Source organism: Aphelocoma coerulescens, chromosome 7, assembly GCF_041296385.1.
Source record: "Aphelocoma coerulescens isolate FSJ_1873_10779 chromosome 7, UR_Acoe_1.0, whole genome shotgun sequence".
NCBI classification, from domain to species: domain Eukaryota; kingdom Metazoa; phylum Chordata; class Aves; order Passeriformes; family Corvidae; genus Aphelocoma; species Aphelocoma coerulescens.
Genome location: NC_091021.1, coordinates 30,049,815 through 30,068,617, shown reverse-complemented (window position 1 = coordinate 30,068,617; position 18,803 = coordinate 30,049,815). Strand labels below are relative to the sequence as shown.

The 18,803-nt window shown below is 41.5% G+C and overlaps 1 protein-coding gene across 17 annotated transcripts in view; it reads right to left on the bottom strand.

Moving 5' to 3' along the window:
• KALRN (kalirin RhoGEF kinase) overlaps positions 1-18,803 on the bottom strand; it is a 503,525-nt gene that overhangs the window by 267,943 nt on the left and 216,779 nt on the right. For all 17 annotated transcript variants that reach the window (XR_011152025.1, XM_069021109.1, XM_069021107.1 and 14 more), the window contains one exon: positions 16,233-16,745. Coding sequence is in view for 16 of the 17 variants with exons in the window: in XM_069021109.1 (XP_068877210.1) it covers positions 16,233-16,745 (513 nt within the window). In the remaining variant the exon portion in view is untranslated. The remainder of the gene's footprint in view (positions 1-16,232; positions 16,746-18,803) is intronic.

The following is an 18,803-nucleotide window of genomic DNA, read 5'->3' as shown; positions in this document are numbered from 1 at the left end:
CAGTAATTATTATAGATATGGTCTTGAGGCAACTTCACTTGATATTAGGGTATCAGATCACATCTCCAGCATCAGTCCTGCTGGCAACAATGAGTCCTTAACTTCATGTTTTGTCATCATAGTTGATGAGTTACTAGAAAATCCAGGTTAAGTGTTAGACCAAACAGCAGGTCTCAAGCTGGTCATGAATAAGTCCTACAGAGAAAGAACGTGACTCCATATTTTCCCTGGATTTGTAACATCTGGCAGGCCAGTGAGTACAGGGTGAGAACAGCTGTTTGAGAACAGACGAGAAACACACGGATATGGAAGAGCATGTATGTAGGCTGTGCACAGTCCAGCTCTACATCAGCTAAAATGAGATTTATAACATCATTTCAGATAAAAACCTCTGCTCTCTGGCTTTTGTCAGTGCTTGCTGAGGAGCTTTAGCACTGGATTCTGAACACAGCGGTGCAGAGCACCACAGGATAATGTGCCCAGCACATGGCTGGCAGCACACCCTATGCCAAGTGGTATTGATGAGAGGATTACAGCCCTCATGGACTTGGCAGCCACTGAACTGAATATATTTATTAATGAAATTGTTTAAACATGCTGGAAATAATAAATCTCAAATCTATCGAACACTATATGACGGCTGGAATTAATTATGAACAGGCTTGTGGCAAATCATCTTTTCTCTAGGTTCTGAGCCATAAATATCAAACTCATACGGTTAATTAAAGGCTGAATGATAACCATTATAGCCACACCATCCTGAGGAACAATATAGGACACATACAAAGAAAACAGTTCCAAGGGGACATTCAGGTCAAGTCCAATCACTGCTTTGGCAGCTAACCACAGGATAAAATTTCCTTTCATAAAGAGATGAAGCTCCACCTGAAAACGAGTGAAGTGCTACAGCTTGGCTCCTCCTATGAGAAGCAGCTCCAAAAACTTTCTGCTCCTGTTACTGAGCTCTTCGTATACTCTCTGATCTACACAAGGTTCACATCCAGTTTATGCACATTTTCTCCAAGGTCAATATTTCCCTATAAGTTAAAAAAGTGTTTAACCTTTTCCAGCGTGGACCAGGTGGGTTCATTGTCTCTCCTGCTGTTTGTTTTAATAGAGCCCAGCTCTTTTAAAGCTTCTTAAGATACACAGCCTTTCTCTGCACTTGTTTTAGTTCATGGATATCTTTCAATCCCAGCTGAGATCCTAATAGGACTTTGTGAAATGTTGATTCTTTTTTTTTTAAATACTCCAGCTGACATCATTTAGGATAACTTGTGCAGTGCTTCTGGCATCAGTTCTAGAAAAGGAGATACAAAAATGGGAGAGCAACAGCTGCTGGATCAACGTCAGTACCTTCTGCTTCGCCTCAGTATCTTTTCTCTTGGTAGTTCCCTGCATAAATACTGACAAAGACCAGTAGTGTTTATGTGATTTGCTCTGACAAGCACAACTCAGGTGACGTTCTGAATATGAGCAAGTTCAAGGGCACTTAGGAAAAATATGAGGCAGGGTTTTGAAATCCAGGTAGTCATAAGTGCATTCTCTCACTATGCCTCCCTATGCTGCTAACAAGGAGACAAAAAATGTTAATTTAAAAGAATGTCTTGCCTGTAGTTGAGGAGAGGGTAGATCACAAATTATAAGCCAGATGAAATCCCTACTAGATTAGTGCTTTCCAATCTCTTCCAATCTGTGGACCCCATAAATTTTTTCAAGGCAAGCACTGTAGCCACTTAAGGGCTTGCAACAATAGATCTGTTTTATCAAGTACTTTCACCAACTATGAAGGAACTTAATATCCATGATTCACAGGCTGGGAAATGCTAGAGGTAAGCATACATCACTTATTAAAGAGAGGTCCATTTAAGAGTCCACGTGCATTTTGTATTTTCAAAAATGTCCAGCCAGTGTTAAAACTGAATAATCTACAACAGAAAGTTCCACACTGAGAGCATCTACAGTAAGCAAGTTCATTTTTATATGTTTCCACAATATAAATGAAATAATAACAGTAACTGCCAGAGTTCCCCTCTTGAGGTTTAAAAAGTTTCCAGCTACAAGGTCTATTCCTATCTCATTAAGGGAGTTCAAGTATTCACAACAACTCAATTAAACAAAAACCAAAGCATATTTCTCACATCTTTTGCAATTGAATTTAGCCAGTATTTGAACAAAAAAGAATACTGTGCAACAGATTTGTGGTACACACACGGTCTACACTGACATGCAAGGGCACGATCCAGGAAAGATTTGCATGTGAGCTAATTTTATAAGAGACAATCAATTAATTCCCCCAATGTCTCCAGACTAGAATCAAAACTACAATTTAATTGGAACCAGCCATATGTCTAGGTCACCTTGACGGCTGGGAAAGGCCAACAGAAGTGCAACACCTCCGTGAAGGAGCACATGGGAAATGCCAACAGTCTAAAGAATCACAACTTCTACCTGGAATACAGAAAAATCCCTCCAGTCAAGCCTCTGAGCTAAATTCAGCACAACAAAGGGCTGATGCTGACTGTCCAGGCTAGCTGCTCCCTATGGGATAAGGAGCCAGAAACTAAGACCCAACAAGTAGAACAGGGGCCTCTTTAACCAGAGCCTGTCCCACAGCCCCTGAGGTTTAAACCTGACAGCAACCAGATTTAAACAAGAGGACATCACACAAGCTCTGGTGACAAGTCTAAGCTTAAGCTATGAAGTCAACCAGCAGGTCAGGATCAGTGAGGGTAACCAGATGCAGCCCCTGACCACAGCACAGTTCCACAGCAATGAGGGATGTCCCAGGTCATGCCACAGAATGAACTGATGGATCAGTGTCTGGCTCAGCAGTGCCTGTGGCCAGGCTGAGCAGGGCCTGTGGCAAAGCTGGCACTGAGGTTGGTCATTAATGTCCACCAGTGCCCACAGGGCCCTGACAGTGGGCTGGGTACCTGCACAGTCACCAGCAAAATGGCTGCTCTCAGGCAGCAGGGTACTGGCTCCAGAATAAATTTTGGACTTAAAGAAAACTTTAATAGCACATTTAACTTTCTTTTCATGAATTAACAAATTTTATGGAAACCGTTTCAACAACAAAAAAATTCCAATCTGCTGTAATTCCTGTTGCCACTCTATAAATACAGCCTAATTAAATCAAAGCACTTGCAGCTTTAAAATAGAACTCTGCATACATCTAAATGCTTTGCTAAGCCAGGGCCTAAATGCAATGCTGTGTTTGTTTTTGTGTTCGTCTTGTGTTTACAGATGGTGACGGACAAGCCAATACTTCTGCCAGATCTTTCCCTTTCACATGTGTTTGGTGCAGTCCATGGCCAGGATAAATTGGTGTCGTTCCAACGAGGCCAATTTACACCAGCAGAAGATTCAGACCCACAGCTGTATTTGTGTAAACCTCCATGCTGCATGAATACAGCTTTTCCATTATGGATATCTGTGTATATGATTCATAGAGTACAGTAAGTAAGGCTACAGCACTTTAAATTATTCCAGACAATGGACCCAACTGTCAACCCACTAGAAAATTAGTGAGATGTGTGATGTGACAAATAGCTTTGTATTTATAGCAGAGCACCACTTCCAACATACTCACACTGAATGCTCCTACTAAATGCCAGAGTAAGAGATCTGTGTATTTTTTCCTGACACATATCAAGCCACAGCCATGCACAAAGTAAGGCTTGTGATTCCTACAATGTTGAATAAAAAAGTAAGAATTTTATTGTTGAAGGTGGGAGAAAATTACAGATCCTGAACACAAAAATATGACTAATGACATCTGGGCGTATTTTATACATCTGCATTTTTTGCTTGCTTTTTGAAATATTGCACCTTTCCACCACACTTAGTAACATCAAACACTCAGGAATTCCTGGAAAGGATTTTCTGTTCCTTAAAATGGAAATGGCCTTTTCTGGGCACAGATCATCTACAGAGAACTGCTTGCTGTCTAAGTGGAAATTAATTCATTGGTTGGATAGGGAATGTAATAGTAAAAGATATAAACAGACAACAGCCACGTGAATGGAAAATACAGTGTAAATTATGAAAATTTCCCCCCCTAGATGAGGGATCTTCCTCTCAGTTTTCAGAAGAAATTTTCACTCAGTTGAAAATGCTGTAGGAGTTTGGTGACTTTGTTATAGACCCTGTTTCTATTCCTGGCTGAATGTGTGACATTCCTGTGACTCCAAATAGCTGCCACTAAGAACAGAACAGCCAGACAGATGTTTACTGGTTGGTACCAGAATCATGGCATTTCCCCTACCAAACCCAAGTGTGTCTGAGGCCCAGAGATGGAGCTGTGGCGTAACCACTCCTGACATGTCATGTTGCTTCATGTCTGGTTGCTGGAATGTCTGATGAAAAGCCAAGGATATCAGCTTTCCATTGGACTTTGGGGTGTACAGCCCTCCTTACCCCATCCCATAAAACAGTCAGTTCAATGTTTCCCCTTGCTCTGGCAAACCTGTGGAGCTGGGAGGGCAGACAGTTTCTGCAGCTGGTGAGGTGGCACAGGTGGCTCCACAGTTGGCACTGGGTCTCACTGCCCCCTTGGCAGAGCCCCTGGATCTCACAAGATGGCCTTGAGGGGGTCCTGAGCTGCCACCAGCCACTTCCTACCAGCTCTGGCACCAGGGGGGGGCCCCATCAGGGACCACCACAGGCCAGAGCCTGACCATGGGGCCAGAACATTCATCAGCCAGAGAACACCTGGATACAAGCTGTTAGGGAAAGAAAATGAGGGTTGTTAAGGGCTGGAGACCCACTGTGGGGTCACACCTGAGGGATGAGTGGCCCATGTCAGGGTAGGAACTCTAAGGAACAACAGCAGAAAAAAATTAAGAACCAGAGAACAGCTGTAACAGCAGCAAAAACAAACTTATGTGAATATTATCCCTGACATGCCCCGCTGCCCACCAGCCCACCAAAAAAATTTTGATGGACTGGTTATAAACCAAGACAAAAATGAGGGAAATTTAAGCCAGAGAAAAGTAGGTGTTTATGGCAGTGTTTCCTGCTTTTTCCTCTCAACACTCAAATCAAGATCAGAAGTTTGTGTTCATAAGCTTTAAACCGAGCAAAATTCCTCAACTCAAGACTGTTTTGTCTGTGGCACCTCTTCAGCACCTGTGCAGGACATAAGGCATCCAGGACTCTGGTGCCAAATAATACAGAGAGGTCTTGAGAAACATGAGGGTTCAAGAAAATATTTCTGAATTAGTTTCTATAATGTGCACGATTTGTAAGAAAAAAACTCAGAGTGACCTGGTTTTAAATGACACTGATACTTCTGGAAGCTATCCACAGATCATGCTCCTGGTTTTTCCTCTTCAACCCTTACCAGCTCCTGAGAAAGCAGCTTCTCAGCTGTACACCCACCTTTATCTGTTCCCTATAAATAGATATCAAGGGTAATTTAAGACACACTTTTAAGACCCCAAACTCTGCCAAATGTGGACCATTGAGAGCATTTCATCCAGGCCAGGAAGACGTTAATTTAGAAATAATCACATGGCTACATCTGAAAGATGCTGCACAATAAGTCTGTGAACCTCATGTACATCTTAATTACATTATTTCCTGATAGCTAGTCTCTTATAACCTAACCTTTTCGAGGATCAAAGTAATAAATAAAAAAAAAAACAGCTTTCTTCTCTTTTTCTAGATGTGTGGGCTTTGTTGCCCTTTAGAGCATTTGGGTCTTCTCATCTTCACTAGCTAAAGCAGAACTTTGTGGTTAAAACATGCTATAATCATCCTTAAAAATGAGTTTTAAGTCTGTATTCGGGTGCCAAAACTCTTTTTTGTGCCATCACTGATCAGGGGAGCATTCCTGTGCCTCCCAGCAGTGCCAAGTTGGAGATGCTGAAACAGCCTCAAAAGGCTCCCTATCAAAATTGGCAAGCGAAAGAAAGAGGAAATTTCTGCAAATGCAAAAATATTCCACCAGAACATACTGCCTTCAATTATTTTTGGACCCATTCTAATGTTCATGGAGGAAGCAGGAGGAATAGTAACTGCGTATCCAGTGTCGGCAGCAGGAAACTACAAATAGCAGAGCACACCACGTTCCAGTTCCAGCAGCAGCGGCTCCGAGCCGCTTCCTTACAGTCAAGGGTGGATGGGCAGCGAGGTGGCTGCTGCCAGAGCCTGCAAACAGAGCAGGAACCACGCCATGGCTCGGGCAGTGCTGTGCCCTCTTACACTGAGAGGTCACGAGCGTGCTGGATGCTCCAGCATAAATGGGACAGAGAGTGGCCCTGGATCCTGTAACTGTGCTATAGGGCACGCTCAGCGTGAAGGAAACGTGCAGCTCTTCCTCATCCTGAGCTGCAGCAGCAGAGTGAGGCATTGTTAGTGTTTTTACATTCCCAGCTAAAAGATCAGGTTCAATTCCAAGTGCTGTGGAGGCAACATATTTAGCTGCCAGTAAAAGAAAAAAAACCCACCCGATCTGGCAGCACAGGGCAGAATGAATTAATAAAGAAAGAAGGATATTTATTTTACACATCAGATCGGGACTCCCACTGCAGACAGGCTTCCTGTGCCACAGGAGGCAAGGCAGTTAACCCCTGTGCTTTTTAACTCCCAATTTTTAGCTTTGAACTTTGAGTCCTTTGCACTTCATTCTGCTACTCCAGAGCCAATCCAGCTCAACAGAAATCAGTGTCTGGCAGATGATTGCCCTTCCTGATGGACAGCTGTCCACATCTGAAAAATTAGTACAAATGCCTTCAGAAGATTTTTGTGTTCGTTGCTTCTGGAGTCTGAACTCGGGTCATGGAAGTGTTAAGGGCGGAAGTTTGTACCCTCAGAGCTGTTGAGCCAGCAGCAGACATGTTGCAGGAGAAACAGAAATGTCAATGGAAGGCTACAAAAGGGTCCTGTTCCCTTTACCACAGAAAAAGAAGTGATGGTTACAACCATGGAAGGTGACATTCACCACTAGAATAACAGCCACAAGGAAGAGAATTTCTGATATATATATTTACTTCAACCCCTGAGTTGCTCTGCTCAGCAGGCAAGGCAATCCCACACTTCCTCAAACCAGATAGCAAAATGGGGTTTGTAGCTGCTTTTAGTTGTAGGAGCAGCACAAAGCAGTTGGTGTGCGCTCGTGAGGTTGTCCTGTGGTCATCAGCTCTGTCCCCAAGCTTTCTCCTGATGGATGGAAAGGCAGAAAAGCAAACATTCACAATATTGGCATACAAGGGAAGACCCCCTGTGGTCGTGACTGATAAATTGGAAAGTAGCAGGATACAAGCTTGATATGGTGAAAAAGCTGCAAGCTCCTTTGGAATATCACTAATAATGAAGGCTTTTTTCTTTTACAGTCAAATTAGCAGAAATGAGCTCTGTTTTTGCTCGAGGAAAGTTAAAAACTTCTATAATGATCTCTTGATCTTGCAAAAACCTGGTTGTGGTTTTTTTTTCCTACAGGTTCCAAGAACAGGATCTTATTAAGTGTGACCAGCAGTGGTAAAATAATGAACACTTCCCACAGAGCCCACCACGATTCCTTCCCGCTCCGACAACTCTTCACTTTAGATTGGGGGCAACAAATTGTGGATGGCATTAGCAACCTGTCAGAAGGCAACTTCCGACTGAAGCGAGCAGAGGTCAGCTCGTTGCATCTTTAATTGAGAGCTGCAGCCTGCAAAGGCTGCAAGTGCCTGCACACAGGTTCCTGAAATGAGAGATGCAGGCTCTGCAGGATTCATCCTCCTCTTAAAGATGAAGGGGTTTGCAAGTAATTATTGTTATAGCTGCTGAAGAAGATTTGCCCCCACAGTTCCCCAGTGATTCTTTTTTGTCCATGACTAGGTGAGGGAAATGGCAGATTTGACACAGTTTAGCTGCTGCTCTCAGAGCCTTCCAAAATGGAAGGTGCTGATCCCACTATGACATCTCTTTAGCACATGACATCTACGCTCACAGCATCACAAGGAACTGTCAACACACACTCTGTGCACAATCACCCCTTGTTATAATGTTTTCTCTGCTTCTAGGCAAACTTTGTTCTTTTATTTAGTTTGTTAAAAAAAAAAAAAAATCTGAGACCAGGTAAAACCAGTAATTTGGGAAATCCATGAGCCTGTTATGCCACCACTGAGCTTCCAAAAAAAATCAGTAAAGATGCATTCAGAATATCATACTGTTTATTCAGCTGCATCAGAACACCTCATAATGGCTTACCCATGACAGCAAGTACTGATGTGCTTCAAGACAAAGAAGAAGCAGTACTCAGTAGCAAAAACTGAATTATTTTAAAACGCTACAGAAACATGACAAAGAAGACATTTGAATAAACACTGAAAATTAATTAAAGCCTGCTACAATAGAGTTATTGCCACATGCTTTTAATTCTCACCTGTTTATTAGAGCGTTCTTTGTTCTCGGAAGTGTGAAATAATTAAATAAAAGTGATTAGAGCTGGTATAGGTTCATCTGGGGAAATACACAGATTTTTAAGAATAGATGTACAGTTTCCCCCTTTGATATGAACTTCCTGTGTTGATCCTTTGTCTGTCCTTGATTGATGTTATCAGAAGAGTTATTGCTCAAAACAGCTTAAGTGAAGCAGTATACTCCCAGTATATGCCAAAGCAACCCAAATCCTGTGTGTATATATATATTCCACAGGAGTGTTGTCATACCCTTACATCTCCAAGGGCCATTTTCAATTGAAAAACCACATTTCTTTGTTGGAAACAACCAATATCCCAGTCAGATTCAGGACCTCACTGTGCTAGATGTCATACAAACACGCACTCAACTTTTTATTGTTTGTGCACCCAACTCAATCTCGATTCAAGCCTCCTTTCCACATCACCTATATAAACACATTTTCAACATTTTATAATCTGATACTGTAAGATGGTGTCTGCCAATTTAGCAATTTAGTGACCTATCTGCACTTATTATTTGTGTTCTGCCCAGTATTAGAAATTCTGTGTCAGAGCAAACACTTCATGTTGAACATGGGACCTGTCCTCTGTTGTTTTAGTTTCAGAGTGGGCTTAAGTACAAAGCATGGGATGAGATGATGACCTTCTATTCACATGGCAGCTTATTTAGGCTGGTAGCTGACTTTCCTTCCCAACACCGGCATCCCAAGCCTGATTTTGTGAACAGTTATCTAGTGAGAATCTCTAGAGCATAAAAAAAGGCACCATATGCTAAGGGAAACTTCAGATTATAAAATAAAGCATTTTTCATTGGCAGCATGTGAGAGAAGATGCCAGATTTGGAAACAAGGTTTCAGGAGAGAACAGACACTACGTGCTCTGTTCAAGAGTCCATTGCATGAAAAAAGACAAAGATGTTAAGGCAACTTAAAATACTTTGACTAAAGTCATAGACTCTTGAGCAATGTCTATTCCAAATCCATAAATGTAGAGAAATGTATATTTATTCTATACAATAAAAATAAGAACCAATTGTGTCAGGAATTCATTTCAAAGCTCATTGTTCTTATTTTAGGACTATTGCAAGCCCTGGCAAATCAGGCTGCCCATAATGTTTCCGATGTGAGCTAACACAACTGGAATCCTGGGATGGGGACACCAGCATGGACAGATGGAGACACGGCCTCGTTACTGTAAGTGGGTGGCCAGTAGCTGGCACCAGGGAATGCCACACTGCTCCAGCTCACTCAGTGCTGTCACTGGGAGCTCTGATAGAGACCTCGAGTCCTTCACTGATTTTAACAGCAGCTGAACCTCTGTTTTACAGGACCAGGTCTGTCTTTTTAGCACACGACTCAGGGAGACCTCAAGCACCAAAATGCAACTAGATCAGGAATACAGCTAAAACTAGCCTGAAACTGAGTTGTTTCACCTGAAGAGAGTAGTTGTTGCTTTGGGCTGACAGGGGTAGTTACCATCACCAGCTTTGTCTTCTGAGAACTCTTTTTCTGGAATTATGGGTAAGAGATTTCATTTATGCTCAGCATGAAATTCTTGGTCACTCTTCTTATAAAGCTCTCTGCAAACATGTGCATTGTCACAAACACAGACAGCCAGTTCAGTGCCTTTGCCAGTCAGAATTCGTACCCCATGGCCCTCTACTTTCTCTGCACAGACATTTGAAATACACTAAGCATGACAGAAACACGTTTAAATGTCTCACTTAGACCCTCAGTCAAATGTCTCTGCAGAAGACACTAAGCTTATTGACGCCTTTTATTGCAAAAGTCTTATGGAGCTTACCCCAGGCATAACAACACCACTGGTGTTCAAAATCTCCAGGAAAGCTCCTTACTGTGATGCTCACTCACTGTGCTGTTGTGATATCCATGGTGTAAGTACTTAGATGGAAAATCCAGGGCATGCTGAGTTCTGCCCACCAATGCAGTGTTCATGTAACTTAAATGAAATCTAAATCCTATACAAAAATCCATGTCTAATCCATGATTATTATGCCTGTATGATTACTACTCTTAACTGTTAAATACCATTCAGTAATAAATCCCTTCATAGTCAAACAGCACATGGGGCATATGTACTTCAGATGTGCTCTCACTATTAATCCTCACTGTGGTTCTGTCCCCTCTTAATGTGCTTCCTGGCTCCTCCCCAGTCCTAATTAACTACCTCCCCAGAACTCCTTCGTTTTGTATTCATTTCACATATGACAGGTTCCCCTGTCACCTTCTCAGAACTCTCCTCACTGGCTTCCCATTCTCACTCCCTGGGACACTACCCTCTCACAGTAACTTCTAAGCTAATAATTCCCATGAAATCTTGGAGGCGACTGTATATATGGCACATAGCACAAATCAAAGAAACCAAGTGCTTCCAGCAGTGAAATCAGAGAGGGGAAATGGTCCTTCACTAAGTGGATTTTATCTCAGTCAGAGGAGCCTGTCCCAGGTGCTGTGCCTGGTGGAATTATGCAAGTCCTTAAGGGTTAATACGACATGTTGCAAAGAGGAAAACTCTATAAATTTGCTTTAGGTATCACTTCAAGGGTCTTTTGACACCGTTAAAAGAAGAGAAGGTAGGGGTGATGTAGAATGTAAAAGGAAGCAAAATTGGTTTTTAATCTTGCTTATACTGCTTTTCCAGAAAGTCAGCTAAGACCCATTTCTAGGAAGTGCTTCCCTTGAATAAAAGGAGCAGCTACAGTTGCTCTACTTAATGGACTGTAATAAAATAAACTGCCTCTTATTAGCAAGAAGGATCATATCATCAGTTTTGTAATGCATTTTATTACAAAACATACGGCATCAGAATTTTTAAATGCAGTATGAGGGGAAGTAATGTACGAAACAGTTAAAGTGGGCGTCATACAATCACAAATGTACTGATAGTTTCCTTTCTCTCAAACATCAAGAGATCAATGTTTCTTCTTTAAAGCCATCTTTTCCCACCTGAACCACAGCATAAATTTCCACATGTTGCACTTGATTATCCATCAAAGCCATCCTGCATCTTTTTAGAGAAAGAGTAGCTTGCACAACATTCCTTCCTTCTGAGGAACGTGAACCTTTGGCAGGTGTAATACTCCAAAACGAGCGTGAGCATGGTTCAAGTACTTGGACTATACATTCTTGGATACTCTTCCCCCCCACTGACTTTGCTGTAGAGCTAGAGCTTCTCTGTATTTTTCTAGACTGACTCTGCCTTTTAAGTGACATTCTTAACCAGGAACCCCTAAATTTCATCTGACACTTCCGGATGGGTATATTGTTAGTTAATGGGTATAATGTGCTTCTGCTGAAAATCAGTCTTCCCAATACTTTCATTAGGAATTGGAACTGGACACTGGACAGGAGTCTAGTACAGCTGATACATCTGTAATTTTCCTCCTTGAGAAAACAAATGCCACATTATTTATTTCACTCAGTGGGGGCTGACTTTAATAGCACCCATTCAGTAGAATAACACAACAGTTCCCTTACTTAAGGAGACTTGACTGAGGAAGGGGCCAGAAGTGGATGTGAGAGGGAGGAAGGCAGTGTCTGCTCCTCAGTGCCGTGGTCTCACTGCCCACACTTGCACCGGGAGTGGGATGCAGGAGAACTGCTGCAACTGTTACTGCACCCTATTCCTCTTAACCATTTTGCTTATACCCCCCTCCAAATTTGTCTCCTATCTATGAACTTTGCGTTGTTAATCACATTCCAATCACTCTTGCACTCACCAAAATCTTTCTGTTGTTCCAGGCTGGTCACATCACCTGGAAAAAGGGAGCTACAGCTGCTGTGGAGTAGGAGCTGCAAGCTATCCATGCTTTCCCCTCCCGCTCCCTGCAGACACCCGCAGAGCAGTCGCACCACAGCAGCCCCAGCAGCCAGCACAGCTTCCCATCGCCTGCTCCACAGGGAAAATCACTGGCAGAGCTGTATTTTTCAAAGGGAAGCCTTGGTTTACACGGGGCTGATGGTTTTGACTGTAAGCCTGCTATTTCACTGCTCCTTGAAGACTAGATGTGGCCTGTGGTTTGCCACTAGACTTTCTACAAAGCTGGCCTGATCCAAATAAAATGTTTCTCCCACCGCAAACTTCCAATGAAATTCACTCATGGCATTTTCTAACTCCATCTTTTGGAGTTTGCCTTTGTGTAGTGGACTGTGTAGGAAGTCAGGAAGCAAGAGGGGAGGTGAGGACAGAGAGAACATGCCAAGCCCCCTCTTGCCTGCTATTGGGGCTGATTCCCATGGTGTTAGAGCAGCTCCTCGTTCTGCTGTGAGGAGCTTACAGTGCAGACCCTTAGCTCGGTCCAGTATACTGTTTATACTTAACATGGACAATGCTGATTACATCATGAGATTTTTTCATTCACAGACATGTTGGGGTAGTAAAATTGGTGTGGAACCAACACAGAATGATGTGGAAATTCCTACATAAGTCAAATTGGGTGCCAGTTACAAATGATTTCCAGAAAAGCTGGAAAGTATGGAGTGTAAGTATAATTTTTTGCCTTTTTTTTTTTATTTATTCAAGTGCAAAACATGTGGACTCTTGCCTGAACTCTTCTCCCTGTCCAGATTTCCACCAACCAATTATCATTTCTCAGATAGTTCTAATACTTGGATCTACGCTGATTGTGGGTTTTTTGTTTCAAACAATATTCAATTTAGACTGGGATACATTTTTTAATGTTACTGGTGACTAAAAATATTTTCCCTGTTACTCAGTAAAACACAGTGAAGCCTCAGTTCTAGTTTCAAAATTATATATATGTACATATGTATTTCTCCATTAGTTGGTGAGCAATAAATTTGTTGAACAGTGAGGGTCAGGGCTTCGCCAGCAGCTGAAATGTGTTATTTATCAGCAGATCATTGCAGTCAGCACTGCACAGCATGTGAACTTCCTCACACCCCTCTGCCAAAGCTCCCCACATGGCTGACCTGCCTGCTGACTTGAGCTTCAAGGAGCTTCCAGTCTCCATCTGGAGATTCAATCTCACTCCACTGTTTGTGCCTATGTGATAGCCCCACTTTTCCCTTCCCTTGGCCCCAGTACAGGAAAATAAAACCCTAAAGCCCTGACTTGGGGACACAGTTTCTCCACAGAGAGCCCTGCTCTCTCCCACTGATTTGAGTGGGAGAAGCCCAGGCTGTGACTGCCACCCCCTCTGTTTATTTTGGCAATGAGTTGTTCAGCACACAACTATACAGACTTCTGTGAGTTGTAATGCCTGTAATTTAAATATTTTGTGTGTCCTGGCAGTGACTGCCATTTCTAAATGTTCCAATAGAGGGGATCTATAAGAGGGAAAAAAGTGAATTGATTTGCTTTGAACATCTGGGGTACTGTATATATATGGTATATCCAATACCAAAGGATTCAAAAATTAACTTTCCTTAGAATACTATGTGGTTTTTTTAGCCCTTGTGTCCCTTTTTTTTTCCTATCCCATTTTTAAGAACTTTTCAGGCAATGACACATGAAATTTGTGAAATCAGAGATGTCCAGAAAATGAAAGTCCTTCTCCATTTTCTCCTTATTATAACAGGTTTCTTGAAATATCATCCAATGAATATACAGAGATATTTTTAAAGATCCTAAAACCTTGTTTATATTCAGAATTTTATGTTGGGAGTTTGAGCTTTCACAGGCTACTAGAGTTGTCATTTGACTAGAACTAAATGACATATCCAGGCTATACAAAAAGATCTGTGTCTCTCTCCAGGAGATGAAGAGTATCCTGGCTCTGCTACCACACCTTAAGTAGAGTGGAACTGAGCAAATGGAGGTACCTGGAAACTCTAAAATTCAATATGCAGACACATTGGTGGCTATTTCTATAGTGGAGACAGCACTCAGACTGTATTTAGATCTGAACATTTTATGTAACAAGTACTTTCCAGTCTGAGGTGGTCAGACTACTTCAAAGAGATCTGAAAAAGGCAGCTACAGAGGAAAAGCACATCAATGTTTTACATCAGTCTACACGTGCGAAATGTGACGTTAAAGGGTCTGCAACCCTTCCGGGAAGAATTTTAGGGACTCACAAACTGAGAAGACTAAAAACACAGACTTGGGAATATAAAAGAAGAAAATATTTTATATTCTTTGGGAAAACATAGAAGTAAAGAAAAGGCAAGCAGAGCCAAAGCAGAGAGAAGCTGACTGTGTGTTTAGTTAATGTGAGGCAGATGAAGAAGAGAAGTTGAGAAGAGCAGAATCCTGGTTTTGTCAAACTGGAATTGCTCAAGGCAGCCAGTGTTAGAAAGGCAGAAAGCACATTCTCACTTCTTCCTTCACGTCAGAAGTTTCATTTACTTGTTGACTTGCCTAGACCTTACACATAACAACCTCAGAATAAGACATGCAAAGAGCTTTGCTGTCACATTGCCTAGACTTATATCACATCATCCTTTCATGCCTGTGCAAGAGGTAGAAAGGAAGCACCCTGGAGACTTCCTTCAATGCCACAGAACAGTGCTTGGCAACAAGGACTTCTCAAACACTGGCTTGATCTGAGAGCCTTTCAGCTTATAACATTATTAATTATAATAACTTCCTAAATATTTACTAATAATTTTATCAAATAATAATCATAAATTTAAAAATAAAATTAATAAGCAGCTGTCATCCGAATAATCCCAAAGAAACTGAAAATCCAAAGTGAAGCACTGACTGAAGTACAGCCACTGCTGGGAAGGACAAAAGTGAGTGGCCTCCTTATAGCATATGACACACAATGAACAGGGGAAATGCTACTATTGTAGCATTTGGAATTTAAACTCTGCTCTTATGCATCCTTGAGTGATGCTGCAGTGACTCTTATTTCAGAGGGACTCATCCGAATCCAAGGTTTTCCCAACAGGAGGATTGATTATAAAATAATGGAGCTTTTTCAGTCCTAGCAAGTCTTGGAGATATTTAGGACATGCATTGAAATCCAATGTCAAGTGTCTTGTTCTGCACTACTCAAGATTAAGTTTGTTTCAGCAATGTGCTTCTCCACGGTGTTTTAAAATAACACTAACTAGTAGCTGATTAAAAAAAAACATCCTCATGAGATCCCCCTGCAGATGAGGTCTGCTTTTCTTCTGCAACTCCTCCTGGGTTTGTCCAGGCAAACACATTAGTGACACAACTGGATAATACATTAAGTAGAGAAGATTCAGAGATTGGTGATTTTGATGGATATATAGACTAGATAAACACGATTCTGAGAGCTCAGTACCTTCCACTGAGAATACCCTACCTCTATGGCCTGGAATTTTAAATGTGCAACAAAGACTTCTCACAAAATCACCTAACAAGGTGCCAAGCACTTCTGCATTAAGAAAGCCAAGGCTTTAGTGCTGCACAATGTTCTAAAGTAAATTCCCTGAAACCCACACTTGAAATTTGCCATCGACTCCAAGAAGATCAAATAATCACAGTGAATTAAACCCCAAAATCATTCTTCTTTCAGTGCTGTGACAAATAAATATATTCATAAGTTTAGTAAAAGAAGTTTGAAAAAAAAAGCCAGATTCTTGTGCTAATGTCTACCAAATATACTCATTGTGAGACAGAAAAGCAGATTAACTTTCATCAAAAGTGACAGAGACAAGTTACTCTTGGATATTATTATGCCTGCTACATCCAACAATTACCTTGGTGAATTTGGTTTATGAATCACATGAAGTATATCTGCTGGCAACATGAGATTTACACCTGTGATGAACACCTCATGTTGCCACTTATAGAAAAAATGGTCACCCTTGCAACAGAGTGTTGTTTAAAGTATGAAAAAAGGAACAGATTATTCCCTACCTTCTCAGCATCTTGCTCAAAAAGCCGGAGTTGAAAGCACTGGTCCAGTTTCAGCTTGCGGACATGCCACATCTGATGCAAGTGTTGCCGGGTAGAATGCAGCTTGTCTAAAAGGCTGGTAATCTTTGGCACAAGACTTTGAAAATCTGCACTTCCAGGAATGCAGTTCCTACCAGAAAAACCATCACTGGATCTTATGCATTGTAATAACCTCTGGCCCTCACGATCCAGTTCTTCCACAGGAGCTTTAATAACTTTTTTCTTAAGCTGTGTGTGCTCATCAATCAGCCTTCTTGAGCCCTCAACATCAACTGGAAACTCCTTCCTAGCCAACATTTCCTGGAGATCCTCCAGCCTTGATAATAAATGGATGGCACTGTTGAAAAACTCTTCCAAGGAGACACGCAGCTCTATCCATTCATCGTGGTTGTAATCCAAGGACCCTTCGAACTCGTCCGTCAGTTGAGAAGGGTCTACAAGCTTTGCCAGGCCTTCCACAGATACCATACTTGTCTAAGGAAGGGAAAAGGACAGCATTTAAATCAGGGGCCATCCAATCAGAATTAACAGCACAATCCATAAACATCATGAAGTGAGTATTTTCCTCATCAAAACCTAGCTGAAGGAACATTGTAAAAGATGTCAAGGACTGTGTTTAATTTTGATGTATTAATTGGACAGAAAGCTTTGCTACTAATGGCACTTATTTATTTATTTATTAAAAGACATGATATTTACTGAAATAATGCCTATCTTTTTTAGCTGGCCTGACTATCAACAACATGTAGTGAAAATGCTTCTGCCACAGCTTTTCATCAGCCCAGCTGGACACGGAAGACTTCTTATTGCAGCCTTTGGATATCTGGACATGGTTGTCCACTAAACAGGTACAGGTATTACAGGGACTCTGCTATTTGTGTTACACCCCAGCTAGTGGCTACCCAGAAGCAAAAGTTTCAGGTGTATGAACTGAAGCAGGTATTGCCAACTTCCATAAATGAGAATATGCTGGGTTTCTTCTTCCAAGTTGTTCCAGTTGGCTTTTTGTCACTCTTCCATATTAGCAATTCCTAATGTAATTATACCAAAATCAATGTAAAAGTGAAATGTCATTGAAGTATTAACAACTAGAACTTGTTGCCAATAGAAAGTACTGCTCATGAATCATCCACAATCAATGAGAAATGGTTTTAATTCATTCAGGCTCGGTAACTGGTGATAGAGAAAAGCACTGGATGTCTGGAAAACAGATTACAGTTCAAGGACACAGAAAGTGATAGCTTTTCCCATTTGTTTTAGACAAACTACTTCTTTCTGAAATTAGGAGCATAGGGTTTCATATGTAACTAGAGATTTTCAGTGCTGTCATGTTAACACCCAAGCTGGCAGCCCTTAAAGGCTTGTATCTTCATCAGTGACTGCACATCTATCCCCTAGAGATCAGGCCTCTAAAGAATGCCAGAGCTTGTGCTCTTCAGAAATGGAGGCACCCAATAATCACAGCACTCTTGTAAAAGTAATCTACAAAACACCTAAAGTCCTGACCACTATCCTGAATTATGTCCAAAATAGTAGGCTAGCCACTGGTTAAAGGTTAATAATAGCCTTTTTCTTCCAATTTGTATCCATCCAAAAATATCAGGCATTCTGCAATATATTAAAATTGAGATTGTATTGAACTTAAGATCAGGAGAAAGACTATTTTAAAATGTTCTTGCAATATTCCTTGCTTTGAGGAAAAGGGAGGAGAGTGGGAAGAGCAAAGAAACAGTGGGAAGGTAAGTACGTAGCTTCAGAGGGTTTTCAAATTTTTAAACCTCTTTACCTGGACACTGAGACCTTGAAGACAATTCAATTTAGAGTTTAACTGCCTGTCAGGGAAATACTTCTCTTGATGGCTAACACTTTGGGATCCCTCTCAGTCTGCCAAGCTAATGGAAACATTGCTCTAATCATGGACAGAATTTGATGTGAGATAGTAGCAAGGCTTTTCATTTCTTGAATTCTGCAGAAATTTTCTTTATTCAGGTTTGATTTTTTAAGTAGTTCTTGAAACTATAATGAAAACAATTTTAGTGAGGCAGGTAGGTGCTTACTGTTTCCTAGGCACTACTCATCCCTCTTTTGAAATCAATTTAAAAGTGTTGCCCACTATTTAGACTCTTCCAGCAGGAGAAAGAAAATAATCTTGAAGGCACCTCTGAATTAATGCTAAATAAGCTGCCTGGTCCATTCCTCAAAGCTACAGGAAACTTTGGAATCCACGTACATCAACCAAACACTTTTCTTTCTCTTTCTGGGTGAAGATCAGTGTACATGCTTCACTCTGGACTGTGACACAGAAACACTGTGCCGGAATCTCACCCCACAAAATCCAGTTCATCAGCCTCCACAAAGGGTCACAGTGCCCTGGCACACACATAATGCTTCCATTAAGCTCAAAAAATAAAAAACCTTAAAAATAACTGGCCTTAAAACTAACACTGGGTACTGCTGAGTTTGTGGATGGGATAGTACAGCAGAGATTTCCATTGCCTTCCACTGCAGTGTGTTCCTGCCAAGGCCCTCGTG